The sequence below is a fragment of the Anneissia japonica genome, unplaced genomic scaffold (assembly GCF_011630105.1).
Source record: "Anneissia japonica isolate Jap-2015-1 unplaced genomic scaffold, ASM1163010v1 scaffold1231_len1163931_cov198, whole genome shotgun sequence".
In the NCBI taxonomy this organism is placed as follows: domain Eukaryota; kingdom Metazoa; phylum Echinodermata; class Crinoidea; order Comatulida; family Comatulidae; genus Anneissia; species Anneissia japonica.
This window is the reverse complement of record NW_022728604.1, coordinates 400,705-414,018: the sequence shown is the minus strand read 5'-3', so window position 1 is coordinate 414,018 and position 13,314 is coordinate 400,705. Positions and strand designations below refer to the sequence as shown.

The window sequence follows — 13,314 nt, the reverse complement described above, 5'->3', positions numbered from 1 at the left end:
GACACATCATTTAGTTAATCATTAAGAACAATCTGCTGGGTTGTACCTTGGTTCAGACTGTGTCATAAAAGATGTAGCTGATATGATTTATTGCCCACATTTGTCTTGTCGTAGAAAAATGTCTAATATTTTCGAAAGACTACCTGATTCATTCTTATGATTCATCACAATGACACAGACCCGATGCGTCATGTTATGTCAAGATTTTTTTATCATACAAATTTTTCAATGAATTTACAGATTGTCATTCGATGTATCTAAAATATAGTGTTATAGGGTTAATAAGGTAATATGAAATTTGATTTACTTTTGAAATATAGAAAGTGAGACCTCACAAGTGGGTGGAATGTAAATGGATTATTAATCAGTATTGTAGAAAATATATATTTTATATCAAATCTAGAATAGATTATTTGACTAATATTCTTTAAAAATTTACTGGAAAAATTGGAAAGCATGTTAAATTACAAACATTTATTATAAACTTTTAACATGAAAAACAAAGTTATATTCCCAACAAAAAATAATAACAGATAAACCACCAAACACACAGCAATTCAAGGCGATGAAATGTTGTATGTAGACTAAGAAAAAAGATAGAAATAGGCTACATTTCAGCACCATTTAAAGTTACCAAAAACACATACTGTACAAGCAACTATAAACATGGTACCCTATTTTTAGACATTGACACACAAAAATAATAATAGTTTTAATTTAAATAATAACACATTGTGATGCTTGAAAAATGGGCTTCCCATCAGAGCTTTCATGTATGAAATACATATTACACTTGCTATCACATTCAGGATTGGACATGAATAGTCTTCTAATCCCATTGTTGTGGGTGCAATTAATTTAACAGCAGGACATTTTCTCACGCCTGAAAAAAAAACTCCACTCCCTAAGCCTCATGAAGAGACTTCACTGATAAAAGCTCTGAAATATCAGCCAACCTTAAGATATGCTGGAAGGGTCACCCTCTATAAATATGGTTTAAAAAAAGAAATACCAAATGCATCAGAAACTTACAAAACCATACCTAATGAAATATATTGTATAATTATATGCAACTTTTTGTTCATATTGTAGCATAGTTAATTAGATGCAGTTGTATGACACACAGGGACCATACCCTACTCAGGCTATCAGCTATTCTCTCTAAGGTTAAATTGCCAAATAAGTCCAATTATTGTACATGATGTGTTAAAAATAATGCCTTCGCTTAAGCAACCTTGATAATTGAGGTGATGAAATAAAACGTTTATACTATAATTACTATTCTTAATATGTGGCAAAGACAAGCCAAACCTGTCACTCGTCGCAAATCATATTTCAGAGATAATGGCCAAAACATGCTGGAATGTCAAAATTGTATCAATCTATTCTTGTGACTCTAAACTAACCTTTATATATCTATACATCAGGCTATGCTGTTATTTTTTCCTTTTCCAATGTTGAAACACAACTGCTAACGATTTGGTGATGGCTTCTGCCTGAGAAATGCCCAAAATCATACACTTTAAAGGCTAATTTCTCAAATACTGTTCATTAAACAGCTGTATGTTTGAACGCTTGTAACTTCATATGTAAATGTCGGATTTAAATGATTCTATGACCGTTTTATAGCTCTCATTTTACTGTTTAAACCTATATTAAAAACTAAAAATATATTTTTGCGACCAGTGACTGGTTTGGATGTCTTTGCTACATACCATTGGTGTTATTAGGCAGCATAAAATGGTCCATTAAAAGATATCTTTACCCTTACAAATTAAATGTAAAACTTCCCCATGTAGAAAATTAACCTATGAACAAAGAACTAAATTTGTTTTTATAATAATAATAACACGTCGATCTTATATAGCGCTTCATGCACAAAACATCTAAGCACTTCACATTACTACCCCAGTCATTGGATCAAACACATATGGATCACCAAATTAAATTATTAAATTATTAAATTAAATTATATTATTGTTCCATAATATTTCAGTGCAGTTGTGTTGGAACCCACTTGTACTCTTGGGTGGAGAGAGGCAACCGTAGATAAAGTACCTTGCCCAAGGACACAAGTGATTTGCACAGCATATTTCAACTTGATTAAATGTCATAAATTACTATATAAAATAAACTACACCACACTATACACTTGCTACTTAAATTTCAGTCTTTCAGTACCATGTTTTGAAACATAAAACTGATTTTACAATTGTAAAACTGGAAAACAAATTCTGTAGCTTGATAGATTAATACTTAAAAATGTAAAAAAATAATTTGATAATCATATATTTCTAGAATCAATAATATAGGAATATTATTATTTGCTATTTCTATGAAAGCTCAATAACACTATATAAAATAAACTACACCACACTTTACATTTGTTACTAAAATTTCAGTCTTTCAGCACCGTGTTTTGAAACATGAAATTGATTTTACAACTGTAAAACTGAAAAACAAATACTGTAGCTTGATGCTTAAAAATGTAACAAAATAATTTGATAATCATATATTTTTAGAATCAATAATATAGGAATATTATTATTTGCTATTTCTATGAAAGCTCAATATTGTAGGAATGTTCCCAATATTAGGGATTTTTAAATCAAGTCTACTGATTTTGAAATTTTTTTTTCTGGCTTTTTCATGAAAATATCTTTTCTATTATTTAAGTATTTTGGATATACAATTTTGGTTTATACTCTTTCAAAAATAGATGGAATGAAATTTCCAGACATTTAGCACCCAGATAACTTGGTAGACCTAGTATAGGGATATTCTGGACCTTTCCAACATTTCTTCTTCATGAGGGTTGGAATGTATGGTGGAATATGCCAGAACAGAGGACAAGAAATGGGATAGGGACAAGAAAATATACCTCTCAATTAGGAATGTTTTAGGAGATCTGACAGGAATGGAATCTAATTATAACAATATTCTGGCAACCAACAGTTGCTATTAAAAGAGGGAAATAATAATTTAATAACTTTATTCATTCCACCACTTACGGTACATTACCAAAACCAAGAAGGCAATGCCTGTAAGCAGGTCCGGTGCTAACTTATAAATTAATGCCTTAAATAAACACCAAACGGATACAAACATGGTCCTTAACACGCCTAACTCTCTTGAGAGGTTTATTCGAGGAGCTCAGCGTTTTTTGTTATTATAAAAGACCCGAATTCAATACTCGACACAGAGCCGGTTATCGAACCCGGGCCCTGGCGTGCAAGAGGCAGGAACCATACCAATTAACCAAACACTCAGCTCTAAACTTATAACCCACTGCACCATAAATGCAATCCATAATCAGAAAAGTATGAGGAATGGCTATAAAATTAATAATGCACCAAAATAAGATTAACAATTTTAAACTTTGCCTTGAAATTAGAAAGCTGCTGATCTTATTTTACTTACCTTTACTTAGAAAGAAAAAAATTATACAAATTCTATTTTAATATTATATTTTTTAACTTACTGCTACTGTATGCTAAGTACTTGGTTTTGTTGTACTTAATATTAGGAAGTAAGGTGTAATTCCTATATGCCTTTCATACTGTCCCACTGTCACTCTGTTTGTTAACACAAAGGTAACCCCCTTTTGCAGATTCTCATTTTGAGATCTTGTCAAAGATTTCAACATCCAATACACGATTAATCTAGAAGTTTATATTGACCTTAATCCACACGGTTGTGCGTTTGATCTAATCTTTCCAAGATCCTATCAATATATTACCCCTTTTACACTGCAAGCAAAACTCTGGACTCAACCCGGGATTTTCCAATACCCGAACTAAAAACTCCGGAGTTTGGTAAGTGTAAACGGCAAAAAAAGGGGCTTGGGTTGCCAAACATTCCGGGTTCGAGGTGCAGTATGCGGGTACAAACCAGATTCGCCAGTGTTAACAACACCAAATTTAATTCCAGATTATATGCCTTACCTGGCGTCTACCACAGCTATGATCAGGTAGGCCTACAGTAAACTTTGCTGTCAACGGGCTATGTCAAGACACTTTTCAACCTCTTGCCTTTCGATATAGACTAGGCAAAATTGTTGATTTAATTCGCATTCAAAAAAAAAAATCTGCAGATACATTGCTTCCAATACTGACAATAATAGCAGCTCCATCACGACTCAAGCAACTTGAACGATGTGATGATCACCATTGAAAGACAAAGTGAGAGCAGTATTTGAACCTGTGTTTGTTGCCGGAGAAAAATGGGTGTAGACTCAAGATGAACCCCGCAATTTTTTTTTTTATGTAAATGGAAATGCATGCAGTAACACTACGGAATTAACATGTGTTTATTCTGAACTTGGCAGTGTAAAAAGGATATAGGATCTTATCTGCAGATCACATCAATATCGGTTCTAATCCAGACTAGATTTGATCCAGATCACCTGGTTCATCTCTACCGTATGCATGCCCAACTGAAGGTAGCTTTTCCCCCCAAATCTTCATTTACCTCAAGAAAGTAGTATATCATAATCAGGTGTATTAGACGTTTGACCTTGTGGTTCCTTTAAAACTTCCTTGCCTAGCTGTGAGATTGGTTGCATCTGGAAAGCAATGATAAATGATTTGCCTAGTGAAGAAAAAGTGATGTGTTTTACCGAATTTCAATTTGAAGCATCTACAGAAGCTAAATTTAAATACCATATATAGTAAAATATAGAGTATCAATTTGAAATGCTACACAGGTCAAAATAATTGAGTTCACACCAGGTTTTAGTAATAAAATTCTTAAATAAATTGATTACCAGTCAATTAAGGGTATGCAAAGCATAGTAAAGTATACTGTAGTATAGTACAGTAAGTTCAGTATAGTACAGTATATACAAATTATGAAGTTTTATTAGTGCAATGGGACAGAACATCAAATCTTTCACTAACAGATTTCTTATACAAACTTAGGGCCTGTTTCTGCTGAGCAAAAAAACATGTGTTTTTAAACGGTTATTAAAAAACCGATCGCTCGTCCGCGGAAAATTCGGGGCAAAGAAAAAAAATTAAACCAATAGGAGGACATGCTTGAAGATCATACCATACCTTTTTCATACTTTTGTGGTGTGTTGTTTACTTCTTTCGCAGCATGCGCTGTAGCTCGCAAAAAGTAAGGTCAGCTTCAACTTCCATTGGTGACCGTCATTTAATCTCCGCCCAGCACCTGCCAATGCTCGCATTACTGTGTTTTATTTAGTTGCATTTTTCACTAGAAACGCATTCAGAATGAATTTAACCGTTTATAAAAAACATGTGTTTTTGGCGTTATACAGCAGAAAAACGCCCTAAAATACTTACTTTATGAAATTCAACCAAATCTTTCAATTTTTTATGAATAACCTGATCAGTACCGAAAAACTGATAACCCGAGAGAGATGCGTCAATGAGGAAATGTTTGATCCTCTCCTTGTCCTTGAAAGAGAGAGTATAACCCCAGATCCTCTCGCTTAGCCTCACCAGGAATGTGCCAGGCTCTTTGTCCTCTAGTATTACTTCTGTTTCGTTCCTGGACAGTATGCCTAGCAAATGGGCAAAGCAAATATTTATTTATTTATATATCTTATTCAATTCAATGTTTTTTACATATTACAGTACAGGATGGAATAATGCCATACGTTAAACAATTTAATCTATTTCACAGGATCAATGTTAAATCAAATCAACTGGATTGAATATCATTGGTGTTAGATTCATGAAGAATAAACCACAAAACCCAGAAGATATTCTGGGGAGGGGAGGGGGCCTTCTGGTGGTAAATAAGAGAGTACACCAGGTGACATCCCTACTTTTTTTTTGTTAAATGTAAAGTGCTTTGTTTGGCCATATCACACACTGGACTATTTAATGTCTCATCTAAAAGATGGTATTGAAACTTCTATTTGAACTCTCCCATTAGGATCACAAGGTGAGCAGCAGATAGAACTGAACTAGCGACCAAAGATCTTAATGGTGTAATGGACACACAGTGGCTACCACCAATTTAGCTGACTGAGCTAAGCTTCTCTCATTGTTAATCAATATGTGGCAAAGACAAGCCAAACCAGTCACTCGTCGCAAAACCTGTTTTAGAGATAATGGCCAAAACATGCTGGAATGTCAAAATTTTGGAAATCTATTTTATTGCACTAAACTAACCTTTATATATATATACATCATGCTATGCTGTTATTGTCCTCATTTTCAATGTTAAAATAACGATTTGGTGATAGTTTCTGCCTAAGAAATGCCTGAAATCGTAAACTTTAAAGGCTGATTTCTTAAATAATGTTCTTTAAACTGCTGTATGTTTAAACTCCTGTAACTTCACAACGAAGTGTCGGATTTAAATGATTCTTTCACCATTTTATAACTCTCATTTTACTATTACACCCTTTATTAATAACTAAGAATTAATTTTTCCGACGAGTGACTGGTTTGGCTTGTCTTTGTCACATATGGTTCGTTATCACCTACCATGCATCCATGTATCTGGCCTATTTGTGATGAGGTCAAAGCCAGCCTTCTTTGGTAACTCAACTTCCTTGTACCACTCGATTACCTCATGCCTGTTCTTTGGTTTTGGACCACGACCTTTTCTGGAGATACAAAATAAAATTCTGTTTATATAAATTTATCACACTTAACCATGAGTACCGGTAACTCATAATTTATTGAAATTATAATTTCAATCAACCATAGGCCTCTACAAATAAGCTAATTGGTAGTTTGAACTGCGCATGCCCGTATCAAGGTCAATTGACATACACACAACATACGTTTATGCCAATTGACCTTGGATACGGGCATGCACACTTCAAACTACGAATCGGCATATAACAGTCTTATATAGCAAATCATGTCAAGGGCTTCAGATTAAGTGTTCCACATTATCCTTGTCATTGAATCAGACACTTATGGTACGCAACTTAGCTCATTGGAGGAGTATTTGATAATGCTTCAGCTAGTAAGCCTTTTGGCATTTACACACTTTGATGCTTGACAAAAAGTGGCTTATGAGACTTAGGCAGTCAAGTTGATTTTCATTGTTAATTGATTGCAAGACATGGTATTTGCCAAAGCCATGAGTAACAACAGCAAAACAATACCAAAAATAAACATCCATGTCAAATAATAATAACAATAATATAATAACAACAAATAATAATAATAATAATTAATACAAATCAATAATACTAACTAATAGTAATAATAATATTAGAAACAGCAACCACAACAACATTATTGTGAATGGAGGACATAACAGTGGAAATGATTCTTCTGCCTTTTATGCCGTTTTCGTTATTAGTTTTCTTTGTAGTATTAGGATATTTCATGGTTATGTTTCTTTTTGTTCATGTAAAGAGCATAGAGGCCACTGTCTTGTATTATGAACTATAAAAGACTTTATTATTATTATTAATGCTACGACGTTGAAATGAACCAATGACTTTGTCATTGCAATTTAGCAGCTCAATATTCATCGTCCTACAAAATTATTTAATAATGTTACATAATCAAAGAGTTTTTTTTATTAAGACATAATTAAATGCTAATATTTATAGTTTTCACATTATAAAAATATCCTCATCTATGATTTATGGAACCAAATCTGAAATACTACAATTCTTAACTAAAAACAAGAATATTTACAAAAGCAATTGTTATAATGTATTGGAATGCATTACAAAGAAACCAAAGCACTTCAAATAAATACTACGCCAAAGAATGTAGTCCCTTGAGAATCTGTTAAATTCCGTTCACTACAAAGGTACTTAGGATCAAATTATATTCAGGGATTGCCTTTTGGCCTTGTTTATCTTAAAGCTTGTAATGCCCTCAGCCGAGCTATTAGTCATGATTGTTATAGAATCCTTTGCCACATAATGAAAATGAATTGAAACAACAAACCAAATTATTATCACTTATGATAAATAAATCAAGTTTAATAATATTAATAGTAGCTATTTATTTATAGGTAAATCGTTATAATTATTTATCACCTAAATTCATCGCACTTCCAGCTGCGAAGGTGCATAGAAGTCTAAACATTGTGCTTTATAAATTCACAATTATTATTATTATTATATTATAATAATAAATAAGATTTATATAGTGCACATATCCACTTTAGAAAATACTCAAGGTAGTAAAATGATGACATAAATATATTACAAAAAACAGTGTATTATATTCATAAAAAGCTATATTGAGCATTACTACTAGTTTTTAGTAGTTAGTAGAGTTGTATTCCATACACTGGCAAAAATTCCTTGCATTTTTTTCTACAAATCATTGGGGAAGTACTGAGTATTAGTGATAACACATTTGGTTGGATAAACATCAATCCTATTGACTTTCTTAAAAGCAAACATCTCACAAAATATTTTTTTCATTATTTAACATAATACATTAAAATCTAAATGACTATAAAATTCTTACGTGTTGTCCACTATGTCGGTAATCTGTAAGCTATCAAAATCACGAGACTGACGTGACTTTCGAACTTCATCACGTGCCCATTGCGCCCAACTGCGTCTGTCTTGGTCTGCTGTTCTTGATTTCCGCACTGTTTTGTAGAATAAAATTGTTAATCACAAAGTATTTGTTTTAAAGTTAAAGACACACCACCCTATGGTTTAGTTTTTAAAGATTCATGAACCTTAACCTGACCCTTCCTGAACACATTTAATTTTACAGACTTCAAAAACATAATTACAGTATGTGATTAGCCACAGACTTGGAACCCTTGGCCTATAAGCCAACAGCTTTACTAATGTACTATATGCTTAATTAAGTTTTAATTAATTGAAAAAATCAGATTTGATATTAAACTACCATTATGCTAGAAGGCAGATACTGTAAGACATACTGAAGTTGAGGAGCCAATTGTTTCCTGAGGAATACGCTCAGAGAATTTGGTCAGGAAGTTATAGATTATGACTATATTAAAATAAACAATAAAGCATTGAGCTGACTGGTTGACTCAGAGGTACAGTATTATTCCTGCATTTTGTGCTGAGACCCAGATTCAAACCCAGCCAGCGTTGGGTTTTATTTGGTGTCTGATAGCTTGGCTCCTCGAATAACCCTCATATTGAGAGTTAGGCGAGTTATGCTGTGTCCATTATGTTGTAGTTAAGTTGGGTCACGTGGCACTGAATTTTCGATTTTTTATTAGAATGTGGACCAATAAAGAATTATTATTACTATTATTTAGAAAACAAATCATCAAAGGCCATTTATTATTGTTGTAGGCCAAATCAACTTTAATACCATGTAAGTGTAATCTTCCCTTCATATAGATTAGTTTTATGATCGTTTTATTATCAATCTAAAACTTGGATTGTTTAAACATGAACATCAATTACAACAATTAAACTACAAAGGAGCTCTTGATAGATGTGATAATGGTAAGTAATGACAATAATAAAAATTTGATATTAGAAAGTATTCGATCACAATGACAACTTGAAGTCAACCTGCAAGCTCTGAACAACAAAGAATCTAAACTTCATTCTAGAATCCAAACAAGAACTCAAAGTCTTTGCATTACTGATGGCTCAAGGCCCGGGGAGCTCACTTGCATACCAACCAAACAGGGGGTACCGCAGCCACTTCAAGACATGAGACACTTGCGCTACCTATCATACTAATTCTTATGGACTCCAAACTACCATTTACCAAAATCGCACTCTAACAGACGACAGGAAAAAAGCCACTCAATAGTGCCCGAGAGGGTGTAATATTTACTGGTTCTTAATGGCAAAAAATGTTCCGCCTGGTCGCAATCTCGTAGCTGTACAAAAGGTAGGCTTAGCAAGTGGCTTACCAGCTTAGCACCCAATCTAGCTGAAATTCCTGCTAAAATCATGCAGAAAATCGTGGCAATTTGACACAGGATGGGCCAGGGACTTAACTACCAATTTCAGACCAGTTTCCCAACCTTGTGCTACAAAGTCCTCGCAAGTATTTTTCCCATACTTGTGCTACCAGTTCCTTGAAAATATACCCCGTAAATGCGGCACCTCCCCGTATAGAAATATTTAAGAGTGAGCCCCCGGGCTCAAGGGACACTTTCAGGTGACCCTTAATAGGAACTCTACATGGCGTAGGCTAGGGGGTGTATTCATATTTCCCCTAAGTGGGTTAAAATGCTAAAGTGACCACTGAGGTTTTTATTGGAATAGTGATGATAAGGATTAATTACAATGATGAGGATTAAGTAAAGACGTAAATATTATTAGATAAGACTGCAATAATAATGAAGGGTCCAACAATACTTACATTGAACATTCCAAATGTGTTCGATCCTCTCTCTGTTCTTTTCCGCCTCATGAATACTTTGTTTTCGCTTCTTCTGCAAAGTTTTGTAAATCTCTTCTGCTCGTTTTTCTTCCTCAGTTTTCTGTTTAGCTTCTCTGTCAACTTCTCTGTCTTTGATTTCCTTCTCTTCCCTTTCCTGGAGAAAAAATAATTTTCATTACTTGAATTATGTGGAAATAAGCTAACCATTTTAAGCATCTAACTTTGGACCTAGACGAAGAAAGGTGTAGTGATCCACCCACATACCGGTATGTGATAACTAGATCTCTTGATCTTGAGGCAATAGATGTTCCCGAAAAATGCAAATCTCGTGTCTAATATTCCTTTAAATTTGACATTTCAGGCTTAGAGTTATTGATCTTTTTAGAGTGTCAATCAAATATGCTTGAAGTTTAAACTTCTTTTACCAGTACTTCTGTCAGACAAAAGCAAGTAATATATTGCTTTAGGCAATCCTAGGCCCAGGTACCCACATCTACTGTAATCTAAGCCCAGCAAACACCAAATGTTCTGATAACGTTCGTGAACGTTGTAAATATAAGTTATAAGAACATACTTTTGGTTCTACAAAATGACATTTTTAACACCAAACTGTAATGTTATTATGACATTCTTATAACGTAATACTAGGCAGCTTTCGATTGCACGACGACGGTAGGACGTAGAAACGTCACTAAAAGTCTTCTGCACATGCGGGAACATTAAGTTTTGCTCGTCGTGTGGATTCTAGGACGTAATTTGGCCAAATCTATGTATGCAGAGAATGTAGGACGCCCTGTAGGACTGCCATGCATGAGTGATTCAGTCATAGCGTCGCCTCGTCGAACAATTTGAAAGTTTCCTATTGTTAGCTGGGAGACTATTCTGTAAGAAACCTACCATTTGTAATTGCAGCTGCTTTTCCTTTTCTATAATTTCTTTTGCTCTTTTTTCCTTCTGTAATTTCTCCTCCTCAAGCTTCTTTAGCATATCTTGCTGCTCTTTTTCTCGTTTTTGTTTTTCTTGTTTTTCTTTCTCTTGTTTTACCCGTGCTTCCTTCCTTTTCTGTTCCTCCATCACAGCTTTCTCTCGTTCTTGCCTTGCTCTTTCTTCCTTCGCTTTCAAAAGCTTCTCTTCTTCCCGTTTTATTTTTTCTTCCTCTTTTCTTCGCCTTTCTTCCTGTTCTTTTATTTTTCTTGCTTTTTCTTCTAAAGCAGCTTTTTCTCTTGCAATTCTCTCCCGTTCCTCTTTCAATTCTTTTTGTTTTCTTCTCTCCTCTTCCTCAATTTTCTTCCTTTCTGCAATTTCTTTGAGTCTAGAAAAACAGATATTTTCAAATGCTTAGAATAAACAAATTAATAGTAGTATTGTTATATTAAACTGTAACTAATATTGACAATGAAATTTTAGATTTAAATATGATATATACATTATAATTTATTTGTCCTCACTACCAAGGGTGATCCATCTCTCATAGATAATTTGGGACAGTTTTATTTACACAATGCAATAAATGAACAAAGAAAACATTCAATTAGGTTCTATGCTTATAAAATTGTTTTTTCTTGGACATTAATTAGATTATTTTTATAAACCCTCTGCTGTTTATATTCTTAAGCACCTTAAGTATTTCTATAAAATGAATATAACAGGAGCACTGTACATTTTATATACACTATTTATTACATTTATTTACTTATTTATTATTATTATTATTATTATTATCATTTTCAGGAGCAAAGGTGAGTACAGTATGTTTCCTCTCTGAATCTACCACTAAATGTGGCAAAGAAAAGCCAAACCGTTCACTGGTCGCAAACCATGTTTCAGAGATAATGGCCAAAACATGCTGGAATGTCAATATTTTAAAAATCTATTTCATAGCAAATTTATGTTCATTTTTAGTATTTTAACTCATTCAGTTGAAATAATTTGCTGACATGAAGGGGTGAGCCTACACCCATGCATTCCATTTATATATGCAAATGTGTGCAATTTCTCAAACCTTTTCAACTCAGCTTCCTTATGTGCTTCTTTCCGAGCGGTTTCAAAGCTTTCTTCTTGAAGGATTTCCTCGATCGTTTTATCGTTTTTGTGCTCCCCCATAACCCATACCCATGGATTGCCATCCTTGGCCAGTAAAAAATCAATTTTCTTTCCTGCATATAATAAAAAATGTCAATCGCCAGATAAGCCATCTGTCTGAATTCAACTATGTCATAAAAATGCAAATCCTTATCGCATATTTTAAATTTGTTACATATATATTTTTGTAATTTTAGAAATTCAAAATAAATACCTCAACAGATATTTTAATAATTTTAAGGCTACTACCTGGATCATCATGATTGAAATTATGCTTACTGTGAAAGCAAATATTATGCATTTTGAAGATAATAATTACATTATCAATTGTTGTATTGACTTCATAAACATACAAATATTACCATAGTCGAAAGAATACTTACCATTCTTTTTCTTTATATTTTTTTGTTTTTCTACTTTAGCATTCCATTCTTTCCATCTTCGTACCTGTTCCTCACGCATTTTGAAATACAGAATTTGTTTCTGTTCCTCGGAGAGCTCTGCCAGAAGCTCTGGGTCTATGTACATATCTTTCAAAATCTGCTGCAACATTTTGATACGTTTCCTTTTACAAAAATCTAACAAATTTTAAATAGTTTATATCATATCACTTCCACAGTCACAAGTAAAGGATGTTTATCTAATTCCCATTGATTCCATATGGCAAATAATACAGCTTACATCTAGATACAAGAAAAAGAAAAAAAAAAACATGATCCATTACAGGAGCTACATGTACCGGTATACGTACAGGTATTTAAAAAATATCCTCACTGTCATTGTCAACGTCATCATCATCAATATTACTATCATAGTTATTGCTGCGAAGCAGCCAATTCATATTCTTGACAGCAATTTGACCTCTGAAAGGTCATTGTTTGTCAAAAAACGAGTGCCTAAGACGACTGAAAAGCGGAGTTTCCTTCTTTCGTTCTGCCGG

At 33.5% G+C, this 13,314-nt stretch overlaps 1 protein-coding gene across 2 annotated transcripts in view; it reads right to left on the bottom strand.

The window, feature by feature from the left end:
* Positions 1 to 3,265: 3,265 nt before the first annotated feature.
* LOC117114362 (SH2 domain-containing protein 4B-like) overlaps positions 3,266 to 13,314 on the bottom strand; it is a 14,896-nt gene continuing 4,847 nt past the window's right edge. For both annotated transcript variants that reach the window (XM_033258013.1, XM_033258014.1), the window contains exons 2-9: positions 12,758 to 13,057; positions 12,295 to 12,448; positions 11,190 to 11,604; positions 10,272 to 10,446; positions 8,427 to 8,553; positions 6,462 to 6,583; positions 5,307 to 5,527; positions 3,266 to 4,564 (exon numbers count right to left, since the gene is read on the bottom strand). In XM_033258013.1, the coding sequence (XP_033113904.1) occupies positions 4,472 to 4,564; positions 5,307 to 5,527; positions 6,462 to 6,583; positions 8,427 to 8,553; positions 10,272 to 10,446; positions 11,190 to 11,604; positions 12,295 to 12,448; positions 12,758 to 12,926 (1,476 nt within the window). In that variant the 5' untranslated portion in view covers positions 12,927 to 13,057 and the 3' untranslated portion in view covers positions 3,266 to 4,471. The remainder of the gene's footprint in view (positions 4,565 to 5,306; positions 5,528 to 6,461; positions 6,584 to 8,426; positions 8,554 to 10,271; positions 10,447 to 11,189; positions 11,605 to 12,294; positions 12,449 to 12,757; positions 13,058 to 13,314) is intronic.